General features: G+C 37.9%; 1 protein-coding gene across 1 annotated transcript in view; it reads left to right on the top strand.

Moving 5' to 3' along the window:
- Positions 1–4,103: 4,103 nt before the first annotated feature.
- The window catches only part of LOC116320178 (NLR family CARD domain-containing protein 3-like), a 65,578-nt gene continuing 44,403 nt past the window's right edge, over positions 4,104–25,278 (top strand). Inside the window, exons 1-9 of the mRNA XM_039601925.1 lie at positions 4,104–4,111; positions 4,524–4,656; positions 5,679–5,798; positions 6,053–6,172; positions 6,657–6,776; positions 7,665–7,798; positions 7,943–9,746; positions 14,328–14,498; positions 15,820–15,993. Coding sequence (XP_039457859.1) covers positions 4,535–4,656; positions 5,679–5,798; positions 6,053–6,172; positions 6,657–6,776; positions 7,665–7,798; positions 7,943–9,746; positions 14,328–14,498; positions 15,820–15,993 — 2,765 coding nt within the window. The 5' untranslated portion in view covers positions 4,104–4,111; positions 4,524–4,534. The remainder of the gene's footprint in view (positions 4,112–4,523; positions 4,657–5,678; positions 5,799–6,052; positions 6,173–6,656; positions 6,777–7,664; positions 7,799–7,942; positions 9,747–14,327; positions 14,499–15,819; positions 15,994–25,278) is intronic.

Here is a 25,278-nt window from a genome sequence, read left to right as displayed (position 1 = left end):
GAATGTTTGTTCCAGGCTTAAATAGCAGTTTATCACAGATAAGCTGGATGGGCCGCTACTGAGGGAAGGGAAGGACACACGCCACAGAGAGAGAGAGAGAGAGAGAGAGAAAGAAATAACAGAGTTAAAAAAGAAGGAAAAGGTGGGACATGACTAGAGATGTAGACACCATGACACATTTTCCTAATTTGATGCTATCAAAACCTGAAATCACAATATTTAAGTTTATGCGTTGGTTTCCTTTGTCTAAAATTTGATATTTCTTCCAAAATAATAATAATAAAAATAAAATGTAATCACCTGCCTGTCACACTGTGTTTGTCAGTGTTGTTCACTGTGAGCTGGAGTGTTTGTTTGTGGTCTGTGGTTAACTGAAGCTAACAGCTCTGCAGTTGTCCAGCATCCTGTTTCTGATAGAAAGAAAACACTTCAGCTGTCTGAAACTCAGTCTGAGAGATTTGAGAAGATGAAGGTCAGATAAAAATGTTTTCATAATTCAGTTTATGCTTTAAATGCAGGTGGTCACACTGGTTTCTTAAATACCCTCACGCCTAAATACTACTATGTGTTTAATTTTTTTAAATAAGAGGAAAGGACATGTACAAATTATTTGTAAAAGTTTTTTTTGTAAACAGTCTCACATGTTGTCACTACCAGGAGTGAAAAGAAAAGGGCACCAGCAAAAAGTAAAACAAAGGAAAGATCAGTCAGAAAAGATCAGGAGAGAGCAATGATCTGTGGCCACTGCCTGCTAAATCATTACGTTTTTTAGGGGTTGTCTTGTTGCCTCTTCATTGAACTTGTTAGCAGGTAAAAGTTGTTCACAGTGGCTTCCTGGACAGATTGAAATCCATCACTTCTGGCCTTAACTATCAGAGTTTACTCAGCTACAGGTCCACCCTGTATGGACTATGATGTAATGTGCACTGTAACTTTCGATGCACAGACCTTCAGCAATATTATAACTAATCAATAAGCACTAAAAAGTTCAGACAAGGCAAATATGTATCTGCTATCTGTTAACTGGATTAGCGGGAAGAATTAACAATTAGTATGAGGTGTTTAAAAAGAAAGACCGAACAGACCAACGACCTTTAACTCTGTGCTTTTAAACCTCTTTGCATTTAAAACCACAGCAGCTACTTTTCATTGTTTTTGCAGACACTTCTCACCACACTGTGTGCCTGTTTGGCTAATAATAGTACTCATGTTGTGAGAACCTGTTTCCTTTGTCCTCTGTGCTGAAGTGTATCAGTCTGCACTGAAGCAAGATGACACCTATGTAATGCTCCAGTTCTCTGTGATTACTCTGTGGTTCAAAGCAGAGACACTGAGGAGAGAAAACTGTGCAGTTTCTGTGGTTGCATAATGTTGCATAAAAGAATATAATCAAATGTTTTGCCATATCTGTATTGCAGTGGTGTGTGGTGACCTTTATAGGAAGCCAAGCAGAGACAACAGCACCCTCCAAATACACACCGTTCTTCCTCCACTGTTTAACACAAATTGGACCAGATTAAAACATACCAAATTTTCTCTCTGTCATATATTTGACATATCTGCTGAGAGCTCATGCCTTCAGTGGTGTAGTGGTCAATACATTCAGGTGGCTTATGCATGGTTCCTGCTTTGACTCCAGTCAGAGAGACAAATCCTCTTTGGGAAAGTGTCAGGAAGTACATCCAGGATAAAACTGGCAAAACTCTGCTGTGGAGCAAATAAGTAAATAAGAGCAGCTGGATGTGTTTTGCTGAAATGCTGCATTTAAGCAAAACACATCCAGCTTTAATCCCCCAGAACCAGCTCAGTCATCAGTGCAGTGGATTTTAAAACATTTATCCTTTTTATTTGAGCACATTAGTCAGATGTTCATTCGATTCTTAGATTTGATTCATGAGGTTGTTTTAAAGTACAAAAACAATTCTGCAACGGACAATTGGGCATGAGCGTCATGAACTTCAAATCATATGCATCTGTGTTAAGCTTATTTACTTACTCTAGTTCATGAAGATACACAGTCAGGTTGATTATCAGCTTTTGCTGGTCAAACTTGTCTTCTACAGGTACGACCTCATACATCTGATATCTGATGTAAAGCTGGTTTTGTGACTATTTTTCTATCATATATCAAGAAATGTTTGCCCAACATTTTTTATAATGTCTGAAGAACAGTTGAGGACAACACTGGATGACTGTTTTAAGCCAGTTTCCTTCTGCGTAATCTGTGGTTTGTTGTGTTGGTTCTGGAACTGGATCAGCAGCATGTTATTGAGAGCACCATAAAAAAAATTAAAAATGATTATATAAATTTGATGACAACACCCTGTTATGCTTCCTGTGTTTCTTGATTATTTAGTTTAATGTCTGTTCACTTAATCTGTTGTTTTACTGTTATTATGTATATATTACTTTATTTTACTTAGTTTCTACAGCATTTTAGCATCACATCCCATTTTGGTTTAAATGCTAAACAGAGTGAATGAGGTTTTAAATCAAACAGAAACTGTTGCTGTTACTCTACTATTTAATAAATGGCAGAACATGTCAGTTCACATCAGGAGTTTATGAGAAACAAAGTCACCCCAGAGCTGCTGGATTGCATTCCATTAACACAAAGACACATTTACTGTCAGTACATTTGTGTCAGATTGAATTCCTCCTCAGCAAAGTCTGATGTTGAAAAACAAAAGCAAAGATGAGACAAAATAAATGAATCAATAACTGATCGTCCTGTTTGTGGGAGCAGCATCAAAGTGATGTCTGACCTAATGTTCATAAACTCTGATTTTGATCTTGAATGTGAAAAGGTGCGTGGGTAACATTCATGGAGACGACCTGCGATTCAAGACAAAAATAAACAAACAAAACTTTAATTTTATCAAAACACAATGGTGAAAAAAGATTTTTTTTAAAAATCATTTCTACTTTTAAACATATGATCTTATAAAAAAAAACAAATAGAAAAATCCCCTGGTTGAAGATTTGTCGTATAATGAACTGAATTATATTTATTCAAATGCTATTTTGTAAATGATAGTAGAAAATTAGTGAGTGACGAAATCAGCTATAGAATAAGCCTCCCAGAGGGGCTGTTTTTCTGAAGTAAAAACAGGGAGGGGTTCATAACTCTTTGAAAGACTGCAAACTTAAGAATTATGCCCATCATTTACTAACATGTGCATGGAAATGTTAGTAAAATGTTCCTACTCTGCACAAAAAAGTGAATTCACATGAAAAATCCCTGTCAGATTTATGACTTGTGCTCACTGGCCAATTGATCCTACTGCTGTGTATACGTTAGTAATAATCCTAAATCAGCAAGCTTGTGCTAGAAAGCTGGACACTGTTTGCATACAGTTACAATGATGATGTAAGATGCTGCATTTTCTATATAAAGAAATAAGTTTAGGTGGAGGTGAAGTGGAGAGAAAGGTGACAATGTTGTACCAAAAGGTCCAACTAGATAAACTTAACGGCAGTGTCGGAGTGATAATGGTTACATAAAATACATAAATAAATTAAATAACTATCTAAAAAGTAATGCTGAAATGACAGGGGTGCTGAATATCATTCCCTGCTGAATGTATTTCCCTCTATGGCATGTTGTTGCTCTTGGGCAAGAAACCAAATGTTTGGTGATTATACTGTCCTTTAATTATTATTGTTTTCATTTATTTACTTGTTATGTGACACCAACACCTCAGTGCTTAGCAAAATGAGGAGTAGATGAAGGTTTGACCTTTGACCTGTGGGTGGAGCAAACGCTTCAGGTGCTAAATCGGCACATGACACAGTGAAAGCTACTGCTGAGACTAATATCATTTTTATGCATGTTCAAATTAAAATAAGTACATTTAAAAAAAATATGAGCTTGTTTAAGAAAATCTGAAGACATATTTTTATTTGTTTTAGTTCGTAATCTGAGCACTCTGTGTGAGTGACTCCATGTTGGTGGCATTTAAGCAAATATAAATCTCTTCAAAAAGCCAATCTGTGTCTCACAGTGTGAGTGAATGTAGTCATTCAACTTCCCGTGGAAAGGGGAGGGACTGCTCTCTTAAGGTGAGGCGGAAACAAAGGATTAAAAACAAAGCAGGAGGACAAAAACACGGTGAGTGTTACTGTGCATTTATGCGTTTTTCAGAATAATCAGAAAATTAGTTCCTGACTGGAAAACATGACATGAATGTTTTGCAAGTTAGAACAAAAACTGTGACTGTTGTTTTGTCAGTTTTGTTACTCAAGTTTGTGACATCATCCAGAAAGAAGCATGATGGACAACATTAAATCTTTGCTTCATGGTCAGGACATCTTCCTGTCAGCAGTCTTTCTGTGGTTTTTAAGAGAGAACAAGGATCTGTTAATTTATTAGGTGGCAGGTCGACTAGGTTTATTATGTGTGTGTGTTTTTGTATTTAGGTGTCATGTGTGTGTTGTATTTCCTGTTCTACAAGTCCCAGGTTTCTATAAATATGTTTGTCAGGATTTTCAACCTGCACTCACAGTTGTTGTTGTTCTGCCAGACTGCCTAAAGATGAGAAGTTTAGCTGAGGACAGAACAGAGTTTCCAGGAATCAGCAGTATGGCCATGAACAGTGACAATTCTCGAGATTTTCCTCCAGTCTTCAGTCATGATCCTGGATCCTCAGGCATAAAGTAAGTACTGTTTCTGTTTTACTTATACAACACCACTTTTTGCACAGTGCACAGTCTTTTGCACAACCCACTCTCATTGTTGTACTTTTCTGTTTCACTGCCTTGTGTTTGTATTGTTCACCTCTGTCTGGTGTTGCGTTTTGTGTTTTGCAGTTTTAGCAAATGGAGTTTTTGTAGTCCCGCGTTGATTTTCTGTTATATGTAGCACCATTGGTCTTGGAGGAAAGCTGTCTCGTTTCACTGTGTACTGTAACACTGCACATGGTTGAAATAACAATAAAGCAACTTGACTTGATTTACTGTAAATTTTAATCCATTAGAATCTCCTGTGTCTTGACGATACAGTCATGAAGTTTGTTATCTTACACACATAGGATTGTTAACATTTTTGTTTGCTGGCTTCAGGTAGGCTTGATTAACATTTTAGCTATTTTCCAGCTGTTTTGATCAAAACATTCAAAAAACTCACACAGTCATATTTTTAGCAATAGATTATGGCATGGTGATTTTTCTCAGTCAATAACTTACACGTGTCTTGCTGTCTCTCAGTATTGTGTGTTTAATCTCTTTATATCTTTTTTTTTCCATGAAGTTTTGTATTTTTTATCTTCATTTGTAAATTAACTGCTCTTCTACTTTATCTATGATGTTGATTTGGTTAGATGCTACACCTTACAAAGGAACATGCTCTTGGCAAGACCTTGTCTTAAAATAGTGAGTTAATTAACTAGCTTTGTGTGACTCATTATCCTGTTTACCAGTGTTTGATTTAGTGAATCCAGATGAAAGGAAAATAACTTGGATATGTACCAGAAAAACCTAAACAAAAACTGAAACTTAAAAAGATTAAGTAGTGATTCAAAAGTCGTCTAAAAAGGAAGACCATGGTTCCAGCTTACCCTAAAGAACAGGCGTTTTGAGAACATCCAGTGCTTCAGCCTCATGAATCTGACACAGAGAGAAGCTGCTAAATGGCCATCAAGAGGAACATGTAGAAGAACATTCTATGTTTGTGCTTCCAGATGTCAGCAGCACAAACACAAAGCAGTCTTTCCAGGAACCAGCACAATGTCCATGAACAGTGGCAATTCTCGAAATTATCCTCCAGTCTTCAGTGATGATCCTGGACCCCCAGTCACAAAGTAAGAGACTGATTCTGTTGTAAACTGAGCTGAAGATGATTTTGTTTTTTGCTGTCTTCAAGGTCTTCAAGAGATAGCGAGTTAATTAATTAGCTTTGTGTGACTCCTGATTCCCGTTGCTAGGATTAGTGAGCCCAGATGAAAGAAAAATAACTTTGATATGTTTCAGAAAAACCTAAACAACAACCAAAGCACAAAAATATGGAAACATGTAGAAGAGCAATGTGTGCTTCATTCTATGTTTGTACTTCTAGATGTCAGCAGCACAAACACAGAGCAGAGTTTCCAGGATCCAGCTCCACGTCTATGAAGAGTGACAACTCTAAAGATTATCCCCCAGTCTTCAATCATAAACCTGGACCCTCAGTTACGCAGTAAGAGACTGATTCTTTTGTAAACTAAGCTGTAGAAGATTTTTAATTTCGCAATATTCTTTCAAAGGGGTTTGTCAGTGAACCACTGAATTGTTCTTAACCACCTCAGGAGCAGGTTATATTTGAAATTAAAGATCAAGGTATGAAACAGCTGTTTATGGAAGAATTCATTCCATGGAAATTCTCATATATAAACCACAATTGTGTTTCTTTCAGTTTGCATTATGGTGTTTGACATATTTATGATGTTGACTGGTAAGATGTGCCCAACCCAATGCCTTTAGTGTGAACATACTGGTAGCTAGACTTATAAACCGTAGATTAATATAGCAAGTTAATTAATTAGCTTTATTTGACTCATTATCCTAATTACCAATGTTTGAATTAATAAATCTAGATGAAGAAAAGTTATCTTGGGCATACAGCAGAAAAACCTGGAACAGGCACAAGAACAATGTGTGCTTCATTTTGTTTGTGCTTCCAGACGTCAGCAGCACAATTATAGGGCAGTGTTTCCAGGATCCAGCTCCATGTCCATGAACAGTGACAATTCTCGGGATTATCCTCCAGTCTTCAGTCATGAACCTGGATCCTCAGTCACAAAGTAAGAGACTGAATTTGCTGTAAAGATGATGAATATTATTTTGGTTTTTATGGTCTGGGAAACTATAATTTTTTATTATTATATTTTAAAAAAATATATATATATTATATATTTTATTATGCTATTACAGTATTTATATAATATAAATTACATAATATCACAGTGGGTTCAATGTTATTAAGATACTAGCTTATTTCTAGTCTTTCTGACCGAAGCTCTAAACAATTTCACGCATTCACATAACATTTTTTTGGCTTTGCTTCTTTTTTCTCCCCAAACAACATCTTAAAAAGCAGCTGTGTCTTTTGGTCTGTATTATGTGTTTCCCCTCTTGATATAAGATTTGTTACTTTATGTTCCTTTGCAAAATAGCTGTTTTCCTAACAGTACACTTATCCATGTTTGTGATTGGTTAAATGTTGCCAATGCTACACCCTTCATACAAATGTACTTGTAGCTAGACTGATAAATCCTGGGTTAACATAGTGAGTGAGTTAGTTAACCAGCTTTGTGGGGCTTCTTATACTGATTACCAGTTGTAGGATTTGTGAATACTTAAAAAGGAAATATAACCGGTATAAACAGAAATCCAAACTCATGAATACAAACTAAGGACTCAAAAGTGATTTAAAAGGATGACCTGAGGTTATAAACATAAAGTAAAACACTATTTGTCCTGAACTGAGCTAAAGATCAGCTATCAGCAGGAATAAATATGTTGCCTAGATGTTGCAATGCATTCCAAAGAATGTGTTTATGAGTCATTCACAATTTGTTAGCTACAGCCATGAGCAGTGACGTGTGTCATTTCCAGTAAGTATTTAAACTTTGGTATTTCTGAATTAACTGCTTTTCTTTAGTCAGAATGAATTTTACTTGTATTCACAGAGAGAAGCTACTGGGGCGAAAGCCTCTGTCCTACTGTGCATTCTGTCACAATGTCCTGAAGGATTCATCAAGAGACCCTTCTTGTCCCCAATGTGGAGAAAGATGTAGAACCAGAGCTGGTCTGGAGAAAGCCAGTAAGAACAGCTGTGTACAAAGAAAAACTTAACAGATTTCTTGTTGATGGGCTTGTTTTTGGAAAACTGGACACATTATACAGTTTTCTTGCTCTCTTGTTTCATTGTGTTTTTTTTTTTTATTTATTTTTTTAACATATGCAGGGCTGCAGAAAGTTTCCGATGCACTAAAGGTCACTCTGAGGAGAAGATGTGAACGTGTAACTGAAGGACCTGATAAAACAGGAAGTGGAACCCTCCTCAACAGGATCTACACTGAGCTCTACATCATAGAGGGACATAACGAAGAGTTTGATACCCAGCATGAGGTGAGGCAGGTGGAGAACGTTTCCAAGACGAAGACCCTCCATGACACTCCAATCAGCTGCCAGGACATCTTTAAAACCTTACCTGACCAACAGAGACCCATCAGAGTGGTTCTGACATATGGTGTTGCTGGCATTGGAAAAACCTTCTTGGTGCAGAAGTTCACTCTGGACTGGGCAGAGGGCTTAGAAAACCAACACATCAGTGCGGTGGTTCTGCTTTCATTCAGGGAGCTGAACTTGGTCAGAGATGAGCAGTACAGTCTCCTGGAGCTGATCCATGTTTTCTATCCAACATTACAGAGCGTCACAGCAGAGCAGCTCACTGTGTGTAATCTTGTGTTCATCTTTGATGGCCTGGATGAAAGCAGACTTTTGTTGGATTTCACCAACAGGAAGCTTGTGTCTGATGTCACACAGAAGTCAACCATCAGTGAGCTGCTGACAAATCTCATCGAGGGGAATCTGCTTCCCTCTGCTCTCATCTGGATAACTTCCCGACCTGCAGCAGCCAATCAGATTCCTCCTAAATGTGTTGACAGGATGACAGAAGTGCGAGGCTTCACTGATGCCCAGAAGGAGGAGTACTTCAGGAGGAGATTCAGAGATGATGAGCTGTCAAGCAGAATCATCTCCCACTTAAAGACATCCAGGAACCTTTACATTATGTGTGGAATTCCAGTTTACTGCTGGATCACTGCTACAGTTCTGGAGCACATGTTGACTACAGAGGAGAGAGCAGAGCTGCCCAAGACCCTGACTGACATGTACTCACACTTCCTGCTGGTTCAGACAACGAAAAAGCACAAGTACCACGAGGGGCAAGAGATGAATCAGCAAGAGTTCACCAGAACTGACTGGGAAGTTCTTTTGAAGCTGGGGAGGCTGGCGTTTGAACATCTGCAGAAAAAGAACATCCTGTTCTACCAAGAAGACTTGGAGCAGTGTGGTCTGGATGTCACAGAGGCCTCTGTGTACTCAGGAGTTTGTACAGAGATCTTGAAAAGAGAGTCTGTGATCTTCCAGAAACCAGTTTACTGCTTTGTTCATCTGAGTGTTCAGGAGTTTCTGGCTGCAGTCTACATGTTCCACTGTTACACCAACAGGAAGACAGAGGAGCTGAAGGACTTCTTTACTGAGGATGATAAAGGAAATAACATATCTCTGGAAGATATCTCATCTCTGGAAGATTTTCTGAGAGGAGCCATGGAGAAATCCTTGTTTCTCTGGAATAGCCACCTGGAACTGTTTGTTCGCTTCCTTCATGGCCTCTCTATGAAATCAAACCAGAGACTCTTAGGAGGTTTATTGGGTCAGACAGAGAGCAGTCCAGAAATCATCCAGAGAATCATCAACAACCTGAAGGAGATTCGCAGTGAAGACAAGTGTCCTGACAGCTGCCTAAACATTTTCCACTGTCTCATGGAGATGAAGGACCTCTCAGTACATCAGGAAATCCAAGCGTTTCTGAAGTCACAGAACAAATCAAAGAAGGAACTCTCTGGAATCGAGTGCTCAGCTCTGGCATATATGTTGATGATGTCAGAGGAGGTTATGGATGTGTTCGATCTGGAAAAGTACAACACAACACTGGAAGAACGACAGAGACTGCTACCAGCTGTGAAGAACTGCAGAAAGGCTCGGTGAGTCCAAGTGTGATTAACATTATAAATAATTGTAGACGAATAGTTTAGTTCTTACTACAACATACTGCTTGTTCTTCTTACACTGTTATATGTAAAGGAAACATTACATGTCACTTTAACTTGGTCACAAAGGAATAGCTCAGTAGGTAGTGTTGGCCCCCTGATCAGAAGGTCGGGGGTTCGATTTCCCTGAACAGCTACCCTGAGGTACTGCTAAGCAAGGCACCGTCCCTACACACTGCTCCCCGGAGCCCAATGGCTGCCCACTGCTTCACTGAGTGAATGGGTTAAGTGCAGAGAGGAATTTCCCCACGGGATCAATAAAGTATACATTATTATTAAATGGTTTTGAGCTATTAAAACTGGTAAATGTTTTTTAAACAAAAAATATGTTTTGATTATTTAACTTTTTGTATTTCTGCTGTTTCACCTGAATCAGTTTCAGTGGTGACATGTGAAGTTGAAGGGATAACACAGAATTTTGTCAAAGTGATTTAATCTCAGCAGCAGAAAGGACATTTAAGTGAGTTACAGCAATATTTACTTAAAACTTCACAACATCACAATGAGCTTCCATAAACTACTGATAATATGACACAAAGATTAAAGCTGCAGGGTGTGTTGAAATGACCAATGAAGCATTTTATTCCTTTGGAGTCCAACTTTTTGAACAGTAAGATGCACCCTCACTGGCTCTCCATTTCAAATTGGGCCAAAAGTGCAGGGTAGTCTAAAAAGAACTCAATCCCTCTCCTTTCTCTACACTGTTCCAAAAAATAGTAATGTCAAAGTATCTTACTGTAATTTTTTACAGTTTTGTACTGTCTTCCTAGGATATCATTCAATTTACATAAGCAGACTGTGATCTTACATGTCAAAGGTAAAACAACATAACATCACTGTAAATATAGTAAAACACAATTTACTTGTTTCTTAAATATATTTTTTCGTACATATGCATATTTAGGTCGTAAAAATACATCCAGAAACAGCTAGTTCTCTCCCATCATGCCTTGGGACATGTGCTGCTGTTTAGATGTTCTTGTTTTATTGTTTATGGTTACGTTACTTTTAACTGTTATCTTGAATGTTGTGTTTACACCGTGGTGCAGAGTCACTGACAGTTGTTGTTTTGTAGCGGGATGTCACTCATGAGTGACTTCTGTTCTGCTGTTGTTGAAGGTTGAGGCACATGGAAACACTGTGAAGTGTTTAAATAAAGAGCTCCCCCTACCAGCTTGGGGTTGAATAACAAGCTCAATATCTTTGAGCTAATCAGTTAAGATTCCTTTGCATGCCACAATCTAAATCAGTTCACGTCCACGCTGTGCTAATTATATATATTTTTTAATAAATGTAGAGGTAGGAATTGCAATTAATATAAATCTCAAAGTATTCACAACATTCCTGAACAGAAATAGGCCTCTGCACCTGGGGTGAGGGTGTGGCCATGAAAACAATGTGATATGCCATTGGATGTTGGGACACATAATAACATGACGCTAAGCATCGGCCAATGAATGTGAACTAACAACAACAAGGTCGTGGGTATGGCTGCGACCGTAGGAAAGAATCGTGCATTTTACAGTTTTGTTCTGTTCTTCTAGAATATCATTAAAGTTACGTAAATAGACTTTGACTTCACATTTCAAATGTAAATTAACGTCAAATCACTGTAATGTAATGAAACATAATTGTCATGATCATTAAATGTATCTGTCTGTACATATGCATATGTAGATTGTTAAAATACATTCACAAATGTATCATGATTCCACAAATATCTGTCCGTTATTTGAAAGACTGAACTGTTGAATTCAAATGTAATGCTACGGTAAAGTATATAACATGATCCCTATGAGCTTGTGTTACATCACATAAGTATTATTATCATTGCTAGTTAGGGCGATCGTGGCTCATGAGTTAGCAGTTCGCCTTGCGATCAGAAGGGCTCGAACCCTCTCGGTCGTTGTGTCCGTGGTCAAGACACTTCACCTACCGCCTGCTGGCGATGGCCAGAGGGGCCGATGGTGCGATACGGCAGCCTCTCCTCTGTCAGTCTGTCCCAGAGCATGCAATCCATTATTAGTTAAACCCAGGGGCGGATCTAGAAGGGTGGCATTGGGTGGCAAGTGCCACCCTAAAAGGATCCCGTGCCACCCCAGTCTTGCATGTCATAGTGTTGTTTATTAAAATAAGATAGCATTAACAGTTTGAGTGTAGTTACAGTCAACAGTGAATATAAATGCTAAAACTGAATATATTGCATAGTGTTCCCCCCCCTCCACCATTAACAAATGGTTCAGCCCATAGCAGGACCGGCTTTTTTCTTGTTTTCAGTAGCAAGCGATGCTTATGATTGTGCCAGAGCACATTTTGAACAACACCATGGGAATTTCGCTTTTTACACAGGTGGTTGGATGTTACACGCTGGAAATGGAAAGAAGGTGAGTGTTATTAACCCTCTGTGGTCCACAGACACGCTGCACCTCCAAATCACATGACTATGTTAAGCTGACATAGCAACAAGCTGCAGCCACGCTGAGTCTCTATTTCAGCCCAGATTGAAAGTTCAGACTTAAAAGTTTTTAAATTTTAATCACAGGCCAGTAAATCCAGAGTTATGATAATATATATAAGCCATGCTTTTTTCTAAATACTGTCGTCACGTTTTTGTGTGTGTGTGTTTTTAAGCATTTTCTAAGGACAGCGCGAAAACAGTAAAGAAAGGAAAAAAAGCCACCTCTTTCCTATCAGTGGAAAAATGTACCATGTCGACCAATTAAACAAAAAGTCAACAGTTGGGATTTGATTGTTTAGGAAGAGGGGAGAGTTTTGGGAGTGACGGTAACGGCAGCGAGACAGAGCGAGCGAGTGAGAGAGAGAGAGAGAGAGTTTTTAGATATAGGAGATTTGTGACGTTTAGTGTGGAGTGTACTTAGTGTGTTGTGCTGTCTTGTGTAGTTGTTCTGTTGTGTAGTCGTTGTTTTGTCTTGTGTGTCAGTGAGGGCACTAATGAATGTCACAAAGGCACACTGCAGTGTAAACACTGTCACTAAGTAGAAAACCAGCGGAGTGATACACCTCCTGTTGTCAGGCCTGCAGGTTTATCCCTGTGCTGTTCTCCTCTGTCTTTTGGTGGACAAACTTATTTTTTACTGGCACACATCATTTGTGGAGCATCTTATTGCGAAACCTGATTTTTCTCTCATTTTAGTTTTAGTAATATTTTTAAATGGTTGTACAAAATGAAAAAACGGCAGGTGTATTGGCTGCATTTTTAGATAAATAGTTGTATATGTTTACAAAATGTACAATTTATATTTATTCAACATGTCTGCAGGTTTTTTTACAGTAAAAAAATACTACTAGGATTTTAAGTTCTTTGTGTGATTTCAGATCAGTAATAGTACTATTAATAGTAATATTAGTACTATAACAGTATGTCAGTGAAAAAAAAGCAACTAAATTCAGTTGAGCTGAAAAGAATGATACCAAACAAGACAAGTGGAAAAAATAAAATGAAACAATTTGAGGGTGAAATACAAACGTAAATTCAAAAGGAGTCAAAAATGGCCGGTTGTATTTCAGACCTCAGTGGGTTAATACAACAAATCATGAAAAATTAGGTTTAAATTTATGTTCATGACAGTGCAGATTTCTGACATTTTGTGTAATTTAAGCTGTAACAATGTAATTGTTTTCTAACAAAAAAAAGTGAAACTTAAGTTAGACGTGTGTTTGTAAATGAACCGCCCCATGTTGTGTAGCTTTCTGGATTTTATACTTATTGGGCTACATATTTATTTATTATAAAGGCTATACAGTACATAAGATCAAAACTCACATGTTTTATGTAACTAAAGTGTGTAATTATGTGGGCTACAGACAATAATTAAGTTATAGACTATATTTAAAACGTGTATACTTACTGCATTTGAGTCATTTTAACCATATGTAACCACCTGCATTTGTGTTTGGAAAAAAAGGCTTTGATTTTGCCACCCCATTTGATTTCTTTGCCACCCTCATGCCACCCTAAGAAAATTTCTCTAGATCCGCCCCTGGTTAAACCAACTGTTAACTGTATATTTCTGGACATTTACGTATTATGATTCATATTGCCACATTCATTGACCTTGTTTATAGGTAATTTCATTGTTTGATCACGTTACAATGTTCCTAATTCAATGTCTAAAAGCACTTGGAAAAGGCAGAATCCCATGTAACATTAGCGCAACAAACTCTATTTTCACTACTGAAAATAACCGTATTTTTATGCGGGAGTTATTTTCTGTAATTATACGGTCGTAGCCTATTTTGGCGCCCCAGCTGCCGGAATATCGCCGTTTTTTCAAGACGCTTTTTCTAACAGTGTACACATTAAATCAAAAGAAAAAATATAATTTGTGGGCCTGACAGAGACTATGAGAATTAATGTTTTATGTAAAAAAAAAAAAAAAAAGAAAAAAAAATCAGAGCAGCTGAACCACTGATTATAAGTGTTTAGTTGTTTTTCATCAAGAGCATGAAGTTTCTTATTAATAACAACATGTTTTCTAATATGTGTCAACACAGACTTCATGATGTCTTGATCTCAGAGAAGCTCTGTAACACTCTGACCTCAGCTCTGAAGTCCAGCCCCTCCTATCTCACAGAGCTGCACCTGAGTTCAATCAACCTGCAGGATTCAGCAGAGACACTGTTTGCTAGTCTGGGGCATCCAAACTGTAGACTGGAGACACTCAGGTCAGTTAACTGAATTTGTTGTTGTTTCTGAAGGTCTTTCAGTAGTTTGAACGGTGAAGTGAAATCCTTATAACCCAACTCCACTGCTGTGCGACAGAGGATGTGGATGTACCGATGCAATTTTAATTATTTTTTCTGGTTTTAATATGATACCTCAGCTTCATCCTTCTGGGACTTGAATTTCAGTGAGTCATTGTCACTTAACGTATCAACAATATATATTTTAATTAATTCCCACAAATACAGCACTTATATTTTTGGAAAATCCTGCACACAGTTACAGTAATCTAATAATCTTCAGCCCAACATTGCACCAATAATTAACCAGGGTCAGATCTAGCCTGGTGTCTTAAGTTGAACAGCTGAAATATGAGGGGGGCAGCGTGGGTGAGACAAAGACCAGAGTTTAGAGCAGCTAACTAATAACATGCAGGCTGCTGGTATGGGACGCTTTTCAGATGCTGACATTTTTAAGATGAGATTTTACTTCAAGAATAAACAATAGAAAAAAACCCCAGATACTAAAAGCCAGTCCACCAACATCATCTTGGTTTCTATAAGCTGAAGCAGGCAAGAGCTGCACTTTTCAGTTACATGGTATTAAGCACAAAGACAAACTCTCCAAAACCTCAGAACAAAATCTCTGCAGCTTTATCTGTAAAGATACTTCTTACAAACACTGCTATAATAAATTCTGTTAAAAGCTGGAGTGAAATAAGATGGAATTAATAAGAGTAAAGTTAATATTTACTGAAAACAAGTGTTTCAATCTCTGGTTTAAATGTAAACACACAGGAACACACAGAGGCTGCTTAACTCTTGCTGTGAGGATTTCAAGAGAGTCTAAATAGGTGGTTAATAGCTGGTGTGGTAAGCCAGCACCTCTGTTCAATAATGAATGCTCGCAGTGGCCTTTTGTACACCTCTTTTAAATCATCTGACTTTTCTGTCCAATATGTGAACATGGGCATCCTTGAAAGTGTGACCTTTATCCTTTAGGTGCAGATGTACAGCTGAGTTGTCCTTTGAGGTGGCTCTTCTTGGTTGTGCCATGCTTTTATAGAGTGACTGTTTGGTTTCCATTATCTGGAGGTCCAGCTGAATGCTGTTGCATTTGGCAATAATCTGTGCAGTTTGTAATAGCCTGTATCGTTACTGGATGTTCACTTGATTTACTTACAAGAAAAATGATGATCATGTCTTCATTTTAGAGAAAAACTAATCGATTGGGACATAGTAATGCTGAGCTGCACATTTGAAGCATGAAAACATCTGTTTGCATTACCAATTATTTTATCTACATGTACTATTCTTTCTTCAGATTTGAGAATTGCAGTTTGTCAGAGAAAAACTGTGCTGCTCTGGTCAGTGCTCTGAACTCCAACCCCCCTTATCTAAAACACGTGGATATAATAGGAAACAACCTGCAGGATTCAGGAATGAAACAACTGTGCGATTACCTGGAGAGTCCACACTGTAGACTGGAGACTTTAAGGTCAGTTCACTCTTTACTGAGGAACAAAACATATTTCTTTAGATTCTGTTTGTCAGTGTGACAAAAAAATCGAAACATTGATATCAAATCTGCAGAGCAAACACTCACATATACAAAGACACTATTTATTGTATCTTTTCTCACTGTCATAATATAAAGATGTAAAAAATAATTTTGTACCCTTTCTTTGTCTTGTCCTTCCAACAGACTGAGTTTTTTACTTTAGATTCTGTGCTGTGGTGAGTAATATTCAGATATTTTAGTTGGATTAATTAATGCAGAAAATGAAAAGTTATTTTAAGATTATTATTATTATTGTTGTTGTGTTGTTTTTTATTGTTTTTAGTATTCTTATTTATTGTGACAAAAAATCTTGTCAATATGTGGATAAAACACAGTAAACGTGACTGTACCCATGAAGCATATGCAACAATCTTTTTAAGACAAACCTTTTTCAATCTTTTACAGGTTGAGACACGCAGTGATGCCTGCAGAGTGATCCTTGAAGTCAAAGACTGATTCTACCCAGACTTCTTGAATCTGTTGCAGAGCATACAAAGACAGACAAAGACAGTGTGGCCTTAACTCCAACTGTCTTTCCATGCTGGATGACTCTTATGACTCCAGTGAATGTGTCAGTACTGGCATAATCACATTCCTAAGCTCTGAGACATTCAGTTCATTCACCTAAGCGGCATTTTGTCCCGGTATCTTACATCTTCCTCAGTTCTGATTTGTTGCAGAGCAGAATCTTGTGAAACAGGTTTCATTGCATTCATTTCACATGCAAGGACTGAGGAGACCACAGTAAGAATGCTGTGCACTCAAAAAGCAGAGATGCCCATGCAAACTAGAGGATCAAAGGACTGTCCTTTGATCTGAAAGACTCACTAAGCTCTGGAACAAGTGCTGGAATATGTTATTGGCAAAACTGATCACTTATTTTCTGCCTCTATCGAATCTCCTGAGTTGAATGTTACTTTTACTTTTACAGTGGCTGCTCTCCAGCTGGTCTTGAAAAGGGCAGGCTTTGCTTGGGCAGGTCCTGCTTTATTACTTTGCTATGAAGCATTGCAGTAATTTCAGTGTGCACATTATCATGCTAGTGGTGTTGCATTAGCGCTCCAGCAGTGTGTTAGTCAGTGCTGTGTTATATTACAGTTCAAAAACATGTGTGTCACATGTTTACTGTGTTGACTGGTAATCTGTGCACGACTGAGAAAAGACAGATAGTTAAAGAAGCATGGTGCAGTAAAAAGTAACACCCCGTTCACACCTCTTAGCTTGTTCCACATTTTGTCATTTTAGTCTCATTGTTAGCATGGGAGTTTGCTGAAATGTAGCATTGTGTCAAGTGTAAACATGAACATTTTCTGTAAAATGAACATGAGATAATTGTGAAGACATCACATGAATAAAAAAATAACAGCATAAAATAGCATAAAAGACATGTTCATTTAATATAAACATTGCGCAGTTATATCAAGCAAAAGTAAAGCTTATAAAATATAATTTTATTGCCATTGTAAATTTTTTCATGTTACTCCAACAGATTATTTTTTCAGTGTGTACACATGTGCAGACAGAGACTTAGTAGAACAAAAGTCTTTTTGCAGTAATGAGGCATTCTGGACTCTCAGCAGATTATTTTCACCCTGGACTTGAGCGAAATCAACAGAGGAAACAAACTTAATGTTAAATATCTCTGTGCAGGTTAATTTCAGTGTGTTCACTCCAGCATGACAGCTGAGAGAATAGAATAGAACTTTATTAATCCTTTTGGGACATCTAATCACGGAAACTATGAAGTTAGGAGTACAACACCAATTCGCCTTAAATACCTGCTCTTCTCTTCTCTTCTGATGGGAATGGTGGTAAACAGGGTGGTTTGTGCTGAAGCTGGATGAGCTGTGGCCTGATGATTCAGAGTTGTTGAGATGGCAGCAGCTTATGTGCAGATGCTCTGATGGGGACATGTTACTGGGAGGTGGGTGCTTTATCCAGCAGTGACTGACAGATGGATGAAAATAAGAGCAGATAACTGTCAGTGCAGAGTGAACTGCTCTAAGAATAGTTCCTCTGTCACAGAGCCTAGAGTGCACCATCATCCCCTTTGTGTCACTCAGGATCTGACAGAGGGTCATCGGTGTATCTGGACTGCTCTGCTGCTCCTTTGTCCTTCTACACACTCTCTTTAGACACCCTGAGACTCCCACACACCTTCGCCTTCACACTCACATCTTCCATTTTTACTTCATTTTTTTTTTATTCAACTAAATATTCCAAAGCCAGAATGATTCTGCAGATTTTTCTATCCATGACACCACATATACAGTCATGTAAAGAGCACAAAATCTGCTTCAATGTCTGTGAGCCAATGTAAAAACTCTGGTTACTTCTGTGTTGTTTGGTGTTGCAGCACCACCCTGTGGAATGATGACAAACTTCAGTTAACGCTCACTGAAACTGCAACAGACCAATAGATGCCACAAGAATTAAATAAAACATATTTGTGTGGTTAAAGTCAGTTTTCTTCTTGCCTAATTGTGTTTGACTCAAAGGTTTCTTAAAGGTGCCAGTCGCCTCTTTTTACAGTGAAGTAGATCAAAAGAAGATATGATCATCAAGTTGTGTGTTTGGCACAACAAGATTAGTTTGATAATCTATTGTAGTGTCTAAAAATAATTCAGACTGTATAATCAGAGTGATCAATTACATCTATTCGTTTTAGGAGCCTTTCGTTATTCAATTCAATTTTATTTATATAACACCAAATTAATAAAGCTGCCTCAAGGCGCTTTATATATTGTAAGGTAAAGAGCCTACTATAATACTGAGAAAATCCCAATTATTACATGACCCTCTTTGAGCAAGCACTTTGGCAACAATGGGAAGCAAAAACTCCCTTTTAACCAGCAATATCCGGCATAACCAAGCTCAGGCCAGGAAGGCCATCTGTTGCTAATCACTGCTACTTTAAAGTAGTAGTGATTAGCCCGGTAATAGGAATGGATTGATCATATTTAAAATTGAAGCATACAATCATGCAATCACCTGATGTCCAGCCACTCTGTCAAACTTTTTCAAATACATTTTTTTTAAATTAAACTTTAAAATAATTTCATTGCATGTACTTTTCTATATACATATATATGTACTTTAACATGATTTATAAGTAATTTAATCACATAGAGTATCAACTATTTTGTCCTTATTAGATGCAGACTTGACTTAGATTATCCAGTTAGACAGACAGTAATGAGAATGAGAAGATGAGAATGCTATTAAACTCCGATTCTTCTTTACTTTGGTCTGCATCTCCAGGTTACAACGACACGTTACTTTGAATTTTCTATACATCGTATTTGATATCCATTTTCCTCTTGCTCTCTCCTTTTCTCCTTTTTGTAAAACTAAATAAACACAAACAACACAGATCATTATCTTCTCATCCACTGAGCACAAATAATGTCTTAATTTAGACTTAAAATTGCAAACAGCAACAATATAAATCTAACATTAGCCTTAACATTCAGTGAACTAGCATTATTCATTTTCATAACAAGTTAGCAAACACATGCTAACGTATATTCACTAGCACTGGATATAAAAATGATTCATAGCCACACAGCTGAACTAGTAGCTCAGTATTCTCGTAGTATATCACAGATCAAACAGTATGAATATAATACACCAGGAAAACTTACAGGTGTACGTGGGCCAAGGTTTCACTTCTAAGTGCACACTTGTACTTTACCTGCTTTGCATAACAAGCTTCCCAAGTACCAACTCTGACCACAAGAGGGCACCAAAGCTCACAAAACAAAAGAATATTAACATTCAATTTAAACTATACAGACAAATGAATTTTAAAGCCACAAATGAATATACTGTACTTCATGTCTAATTCCATTTATGCTATTTAACTTCAATTAGATTGATAATTAGCTCAACCTCACATGAACATCCATTTGATCAATGATCTCTTTTTAATTGATATAAATAGCAATATGTTTCCTCACATTTTTTTTATAACTGTTTGCTAATCACAACACACTCAATATAATTTCTTTTATTAAATCATCCATATTAAATTTAGATATTGTGTGAATATTTGCTTAGTCATTCTCACCAAGCACTAAAGTTCTCAGACAAGATCTGGGCTCCGTGCCACTGTTGAATTCCCTGCCTGTACAAACAATGACAGCACATAAGCAGACACACACACACACACATGCACGCACACAAAACCATTAGATTTGTGAGAAGATCAGGTAGGACCTGGCGTCCACATATGTGGACATCACATTGTAGACCAAAATACTCAATTTTACTCTACAACTGCCTGATATTCACTTATGAGGACATTATACTGCTACTGTTCTATCGAAATTTTAAACGAATATCCCCGTATGTGGCTCTCATTTGTCTTAGAAACAAAAATTAGGTAAAAAAAGTATCTGGTAATTCTTTGTTTTTACACTACTGTAATTTCACTGTATAACATTGTCTTGCTTGTGGTGTTGCATTAGTGATCTAACAGTTTGTTTTTCAGTGCTTTGTCATATTACAGCTTAGATAAGGTTGTGTCACATGGACTGTGTTAACTGAGAATCCAGTTTTGTAATTTTGAAATATTTGGAAAATACAGATACTTGGTTAAATAAGTACAGTCCATCTGGAAAGTCAGTCAAAAAAATAAGATTTTGTCATGTTACGGTCTTAATTCAAGATGGATTAAATTCATTTTCATCTCTATACAGAACACACTACAATGACAAAGCTGAATTAATGAAATTGTTGGAAATGTATTTAAAAAAATAAAATATTTAAATAATATATATCATATATTTATAGCCTTTGCTGAATACTTTGTTGAAGCACTTTTGGCAGCACCTACAGCCTCTAGTAATTTTGAGTATGATGCTATAAACTTGGCACACCTATTTTGGGGGCTCTTTCTCCCATCATTGTTTGCGGAACCTCTTAAGGTCTGTCAGGTTGGATGTGGAGCATCAGTGCTCAGTGATTTTCAGAGCTCTTTTTATTGTTCAGTGAGGTTCAAGTTTGGGCCCTGGCTGGGCCACTCTTGGAAATGAGATTTGAATCTCAATGAGATTTTTACCTGGATAAATAAAAGATTAATAAAACCTTTTAAAAAATACATTCACTGGACACTCCCGAACAGAGATGGGCAGTAACACGTTACAAGTAACGCGTTACTGTAATCCGATTACTTTTTTCAAATAACAAATAAACTAAGGGATTAGTATTGCAAAAACGGTAATTAGATTACTGTTACTTTCCCGTAAGCATGCTGCGTTACTGCGTTACTTAAACCGTGATTTTTTTGCGAGAGTGTCTCATGACAATGACGTAAGCGAGTGCGACGTTCGTGGCAACAGCTGTCTGCAGATCAACAATGGATAATATATCGAGTGCGGGAGAGAGTATGAGCGTGCAGCGTTTAAAGCGTAGAAGTACTGACCTTACTTTGAGTCTGATTCCATAAAAAGTGACAAAAACATTAGTGTCCACTGTTCACTGCGTGGGAAGAAAACTTCTTTTTACAGCCAAAAAACCCCTAACCCTGCTATATAGATCAAAATAGAGCAATGGGACCGCTGAGTCTTTGATTTTATTTATTTTCTGCTGTGTTTCACTTGCATTTATTTGACAGACTGAGTCTAAACACAAAAAATATTTTATTTTATGTGCTGGAATGTGCAGAAAATAGGTTTAAATGTTAAACTAATTTCTTCCAGTCAGAGAATGTTGCATATAATTTAATTTTTGCTTGATGCATAAAGTTAAAAGATTAAAACTAATAAAACCAAGTTTTAAAAAGAGACTTTTCCATTTGATTACATTTTGTATGATGGATTATGCAGAAAAAGTAGAATTGGGCTGAAAGATCTATCGCTTTATCACCTATTCAGGTTGTAAATCGTGTTTTTAAAAAGTAACTAAGTAACTAGGTAATTAATTACTTTTGAAAATAAGTAATCAGTAAAGTAACAGGATTACTTTTTTGGGGAAGTAATCAGTAATTAGTTACTGATTACTTTTTTCAAGTAACTTGACCAACACTGGTCCCGAAGCCACTCCTTTGTTGTAAGCATGATGCTGCTTCACTATAGGGATGGTATTGGCCAGATGATGAGTGGTGCCTGGTTTCCACCAGATGTGACTCTTGGCATTGAGGGCAGCCTTTGTTTCGTCCAATCAGTGATTTTCTTTTTTTTTTTTCACGTGGTCAGCAAGTCCTTCAGTTGCCTTTTGGCAAACTGTAGACAGGCTATCATGTGTCTTTTACTGAGGAGTGGCTTCCATCTGACCACTCTACCATACAAGCCTTGTTGTTGGAAAGCTTCAGAAATAGTCGTCCTTCTGGAAAGTTCTGTCTCTCCATAGAGCAAAGCTGGAGCTCTGTCAGAGTGACCATTGGATTCGTGATCACCTACACTCAGCTCAGCTTCTACCATCTCTCACATTGGCTGGGGAGCCAGAAGAATCCTTCCAGACTTCTTCTATTTACAGATGATGGTAACCGCTGTGTTCACTGGGACCTTCAGTGTTGCAGAAATGTTTCTGTACCCTTCTCCAGATTTTTTTCCTAGATACAGTCCTGTTTTTGAAGTCTACATAAACTGTAATTCCTTGGACTTCATGGCTTGGTTTGTGTGCTGGCATGCACCATCAACTATGTGACCTCATCAAATCATAATAACTCATACGGAATCATCACCTATCAAAAGAATTTTCCACAGGTGGACTCTAATCAAGTTGGGGAAAGATCTGAGAGATGATCAATAAATTTGCCAAAACAGGATGCACATGAGCTCAAGTTTTAGTGCCACAGCAAAGTGTACACAGTGTTGGGAAGGTTACTTTTAAAATGTATTCCACTACAGAATACTGAATACATGCCCCAAAATGTATTCTGTAACGTATTCCGTTACGTTACTCAATGAGAGTAACGTATTCTGAATACTTTGGAATACTTAATATATTATCATGCTGTTTACAACTACATGAATGTCCTATTGCTGTGATTTATTACAGTTACTGAAGGTCCATGCTCGAAACGTAGTAAAGGGACCTCTGGCTAATACGTCGGGTTCGTGTTGGGCTGGTAGCCGAAAACTAGCTTTACTTTGTTGTCTGGGTCAACTTTGCTTGTGGGAGACAGAGAGAGGCGTTGAAAGGCTGCTCCAACGGAACTTATTTTTTCCGGAGGAAAACACGAACACAGTGTACAGTTGAGTCTTAATAGCTTACTTACAAATGGGCTCGTCAGGCACTCTTCTTGGCTGCAGTGGTTATTATTATATTTACATGCTTCCAGCTCCCGTTTTTGTTCCGTGACAGTCAGGGCTGGACTGGGACACAAAATCGGCCCGGGCATTTTGACTAGAGACCGGCCCACCAGGATAGAGATTGAAAATGTGACGTCATTCAGGGGTAAAACCGCAAAGGATTCTGGGAACTTGAGGCAAGAGGTACTAGCGCACGCAGGCTTTCAATTGAACTCAGTTACACAGCAATAAAAAGAAACCCCAAAAATGGCAAGAAGCTGTTGTATTATTAACTGCAAAAGCCGGTCGCATGACAGCCACGGGAAGCCGACGGGTAAAGAGATCGTTTTTTTTATCGGATTACGTCGTTGAAGAGAAATTTTTTAAGCCATGTTTCTGAAGTAAGAGCCGACGGATGGTCTGGATATACCAAATATAATGTCTCAGAACACTCCAGCTCACATGTTAGTCTGCTCCAAGTATTCCCACAAAAGTCAGTGTTTTGTAGTAGTTAATACGTCACTTTTCTTAACATAATTGGTGATATAGGTTACAAGCAAGTCTGGCGCTGAACAGAAATTGTCGCGCTATGCTTCTTTGTTTAATGTGCATAAATAGTGAATTGTCCTGACACAATATTGCGTTTCGCTTCTGTTATTACCACGGTACATTGACAAAAACATATACTTTTATTCACAGGATAAAACAGTTGTTTTGTATCACTAATTGTCCAGTGTGATTACAACATACAATATTATTGTCACTGCTACATTTCTGTAATGCGTACCAGAAATTATTTCCACTACTAATTAATTACCGTTGAGCTCAAAGGTCCTATTAATAAACGGTTAACGAATGTGTATTTATGACGACGATTTGTGAGACTGGTAAACTTACCTTTGTACGATGGTCTTTCGTTCTACACGTGCATTTCAAGGTCCTGTACCCATCCGTCGGTAAACTGTACCCGGGCTTGTTGCAGTGACCTCAAGTTACTAAAAACTTCATGAGTGTATGCACTCACTCCAAGAACCGTATAATTATAAATCTGAGCGTGGTGAAAGTTGGGCAGCACGCTAACGTCTTTTGTCCACTCTGTGTGCCCGTAAGGGTCTGACCCTTTCACTCCTTTGATTTTTTCCTCATATCTTTTCTTTGCCTTTTCGTCGAGTCTGTCTTTGTACGGTCCGGCATTATTCTCCTTAGTTTTGTACATTCCTTTTTTTGCGGCAAAGAAAAATCAAGAAGGTATTGGAACCGGAGAATGAACGTTTTGCGGTGCTGCAAATGCTTGCATTTGATGCGGTACTTGGATTGTTTTGCCACCAGTTCCCGGCATGCAATGCGCGAAAGTCACATGATCTGTCAATCGCTATAGGAAAAACCTTAAATTAAGACCAAGAACACTAGAGGTGAGACATGATCATTAATTAATATTAAAATTAATAAATGACAGATTTAGTGATATTTTATAAACACCTCCTTTCCTTTTTTGTTCTCCATTTTCTTTAGTTCGTCTATAAGATTGCTAAACAAGGGGAGGGTGCATCCGCCTCCTCGGCTGTAATTGGTCCAGCCCAGAGTCGATCATGACCAATTGGCCAATCCAACACCGTTCATTATATATACCCTTCCTAAAAAAAAAAAAAAAAAAAAAAAAATCCATCGCCCATAAAAACAACAAATCGCCAGCGGCCCACCGGGCAAGTGCCCGGTATACCCGATGGCCAGTCCAGCTCTGGTGACAGCTCGGACTTTTCCTTTCTCTCCCTCCCTCGCTCACTATGGCAAGCCATTAGTGCCAAAATTCGCCACTTTTCTAACCCGTTTGATTAAGAAACGGCGTAAAAACGCCGTTTAATTATTCAAAACGCCGAAAAAACGGCGTTCTGTTTCGACAAAGCGCCGCTTTTTTCCGACTCTCACATGGCGCCCTGAACGCACCATCCGAGTGACGTAAAAGCGGCGTTCAAAGACACACGGAAAC

This window comes from Oreochromis aureus, linkage group 3 (assembly GCF_013358895.1).
Source record: "Oreochromis aureus strain Israel breed Guangdong linkage group 3, ZZ_aureus, whole genome shotgun sequence".
Classification (NCBI taxonomy): domain Eukaryota; kingdom Metazoa; phylum Chordata; class Actinopteri; order Cichliformes; family Cichlidae; genus Oreochromis; species Oreochromis aureus.
This window is presented reverse-complemented; position numbering and strand designations above follow the sequence as displayed.